This window comes from Cyprinodon variegatus, unplaced genomic scaffold, assembly GCF_000732505.1.
Source record: "Cyprinodon variegatus isolate N-32 unplaced genomic scaffold, C_variegatus-1.0 Scaffold740, whole genome shotgun sequence".
Classification (NCBI taxonomy): domain Eukaryota; kingdom Metazoa; phylum Chordata; class Actinopteri; order Cyprinodontiformes; family Cyprinodontidae; genus Cyprinodon; species Cyprinodon variegatus.
This window is the reverse complement of record NW_015151193.1, coordinates 86275-89152: the sequence shown is the minus strand read 5'-3', so window position 1 is coordinate 89152 and position 2878 is coordinate 86275. Positions and strand designations below refer to the sequence as shown.

General features: G+C 43.4%; 2 protein-coding genes across 2 annotated transcripts in view; one reads left to right on the top strand and one right to left on the bottom strand.

Moving 5' to 3' along the window:
- LOC107097998 (dynein heavy chain 12, axonemal-like) overlaps positions 1-989 on the top strand; it is a 20974-nt gene extending 19985 nt beyond the window's left edge. The window contains exons 10-11 of the mRNA XM_015395418.1: positions 97-296; positions 370-989. Of these exons, the coding sequence (XP_015250904.1) occupies positions 97-296; positions 370-542 (373 nt within the window). The 3' untranslated portion in view covers positions 543-989. The remainder of the gene's footprint in view (positions 1-96; positions 297-369) is intronic.
- Positions 990-1536: 547 nt separating this feature from the next.
- ccdc51 (coiled-coil domain containing 51) overlaps positions 1537-2878 on the bottom strand; it is a 5084-nt gene continuing 3742 nt past the window's right edge. Inside the window, exon 6 of the mRNA XM_015395417.1 lies at positions 1537-2595. Within this exon, the coding sequence (XP_015250903.1) occupies positions 2023-2595 (573 nt within the window). The 3' untranslated portion in view covers positions 1537-2022. The remainder of the gene's footprint in view (positions 2596-2878) is intronic.

Genomic DNA, 2878 nt, shown 5'->3' with positions numbered 1-2878 from the left:
CATTTTTACCTTTTTTATGCTTATTTTTCAGTTTATTTTACAGAGAGTCGATGTTTTACCTGCACACAACCACCTGTTTTGATGCACAGGTTCACATGATGATGATTTTCACATTAAGAGTAATGTTTCTCTGTCAGTGCAGTTCTGTGAGGTCATCACCGTCAACTGGCTGAAACACCTGTCCGGCAGCGTGGTTCGTGTGCTGATGGATTACGTCGACCACGTGACCTTTTGCTCCAAACTGAAGGTGGTTCTGATGGAGCAGAAGCAGTGGTCTGATATCTGCAGACTACAAGGTGACCGAACTTTAGCAGTGAGCTGAGAAAGGAGAAAGAAATCACGGATCTGATCCCTTTTCTCCGTCCCCAGAAAACACGCGGTGCCTGCAGCATCTCTGTCGCCTGAGGATCCGTCGATGCCTGGGCCGTCTCCGCCTCCGATCGCCCACCTTCATGAGCTTTTTGCCTCTGCCGGAGCGACTGAAGGACTTCATCCTCTACAGGGAATACGACCTGCTGCCCAAACAGAGAAGCAGCTATTAATGAAAAAGAGTGTTTCAGTAGCTCTATGAAACATGCCTGAAAGAGAGAAAAATTTTGAAGTCATGTGGTGTGATTTTGATCTTTGAAGCCTACTAACACAAAGTGCTGCAAAAACTTAAAATCTAAATAAGTATTTTTTCTTAAAATACGTGCATTTTGTCTTGAATTGAGGAGGTAAGTGAGACACTTTGCCAATAGAACATGATTTCCATTTAAAATAAAAGTAACAGCATGGTCTTATTACAAGTGCATATTATCTAATTATTTTATTTTAAGAGTAAAAATACTCATTCTGTTGGTGAATCATCCTATTAACCTAATAAAATTGAGAGTAAATACTATTGATTTAGTAAATTTGTACTTATTTCTAGATATTTTTTGCAGTGCAGTTCTGCAGGGGTGCATGAGCTACAAATACAAATCTGAATAGTGTGGCATGCATTTACCTTGATGAACCTAAAGTTAATCCAGAGCTAAAGCTACCATCTGTGTGGAATTTAATCTGTTTAAATAAAACTGCTCTGTTTCTGCAGAGATTCCTAAAACAGCATTGCTCCTAAATACCTAAATTAAATAAAAATGTAAAAAGAACAAAAAAAAACTTTTCATGTTCTTCTTTTATTCCAATTTAATTTTTAATTATTACCTTTGTTTTACAAAAGAATGTTAAATAAATCAACATTACATTTTTTTTCCCAAAGTATTCGCTTAATTTGAGGCATATTACAAAAATGTTGCCAGGAAAAGTTTTTTTTTTTTTAACACATTCGTGCTGAGTTTGAATCCAGCGGCTGCTTCCTATGAAGGCCACATTCATCGGCTGATTACGTCCTAGCGCGGCGCCGAAGTCCGTTGGGATTGGAAGTCTCCTCGTCATGCATCCTTCTTTTCCCCGTTTTGCAGGACAGGTCTGCAGTATCCTCCATAGCCTCGGGTTTCCCATGATTCATTGTGAGTAAAAACAAGCCGGCTGCTCCGTCATCAGAGACAAAAGGAAAATGACGCCAAACAGTGGTGAATTTTGGAAGTGCAATTTTGAATGGCTACTAGTGTAGTGTTGAAAGAAAGGAGACAAAGTTTCCCAGTCGACCTTTTAATAAAGAGGCGTTACCAGCACACACAGAGATATGTTCAAGTACTCCAGGATCTCAGAGGTTCTACTGCAGACAGTAATGAACAAATACAAGTTTTAAAGTGAGCATAAACACCACTGGGTCCCTGTAGAGGATTTATTGAGGAGATTATTCATTTGACTGCAAATCCTGATGATTTAAAATCTGAGTCAAACATTTCCTTCGATTAACTGGGAACGAACCGATCCCATACAGTTGGTTTCCTAAAACTTTCAGAGAAAACCAAAATAATTAAGGGATTAAAAGTGAGGCGTGTCCAGGGTAACTGCTTTTTAGTGTTTGTCAGCAGGGAGGTAGAGATTATTCTGCATTTAGAGTTAATCCACCGTGTTTTGTTCTGGTCCAGTTCAACCCGTTCCTCTGAGCAGCAGGTACACAGCAGAGACGGTAACGGCGGCGGCGGTGTAGGCGAACACGGCGTTATAAGCCGTGTTTATCCGGATTCTTTCTCCCAGCGTCCTCTTGGTGTCCTCCAGCCCTGCCAGCACCGCCTCAGACCCCCGCCGCTCCTCTGGTTCTGCTCTCTGCGGGCTGCCGGCTGGTGTTCGGGTCAGCGCTGCGGTCTGTGGTTCCGTCTCCAGCAGCTTCCTCACCGTCAGCAGCTCGCCCTCGACTTTACCGACGCCCTGCTGGAGCCGCCCCAGCTGGGCCGGCAGGGTCTCCAGCACAGACTCCATCTTCCGGTTGTGGACCCGAAGGTCCTGTAAGGCAGAAAGAGAAGGTGGAGCTGAAGTTGGCTCTTCTGTCCTCTGGGGGGCGCCCTTCCTCTGTGTGAAGGCGTCAGCCAGAGTGAGCCGGAGGCTGTCGATGAGCAGCCGCAGCTCGTCCTGCTGGGAGCGATGGTTCACAGCCTGGACTTTAAGGGCCTCCTGGAGGCTTTCTGGACCTTTCTGAGCCTCCAGAAGAAGATTCTTCAACTCCTGCAGACAAAAGGATAGAATCCACTAAATGATTGGCTCAATATTATTCATTTAGGCTCAAATAGATACTGAAGATATTCGTTCAAATGTCTGCATATTTAGGAGGCTTGATTTCCATCAATGGAGCCCTAATTTATGGTTTTTATTATATTTTGAATGAAAATGACAGGGAATCAGTGGAGGCTGCTAAAGATTAGAGTGATGGCAAGAGGCCATCCAACCAGAGGTTAGGATCTAATCCCCAGCAGACATTTATCATCTATAGACCAGAATTATATATATA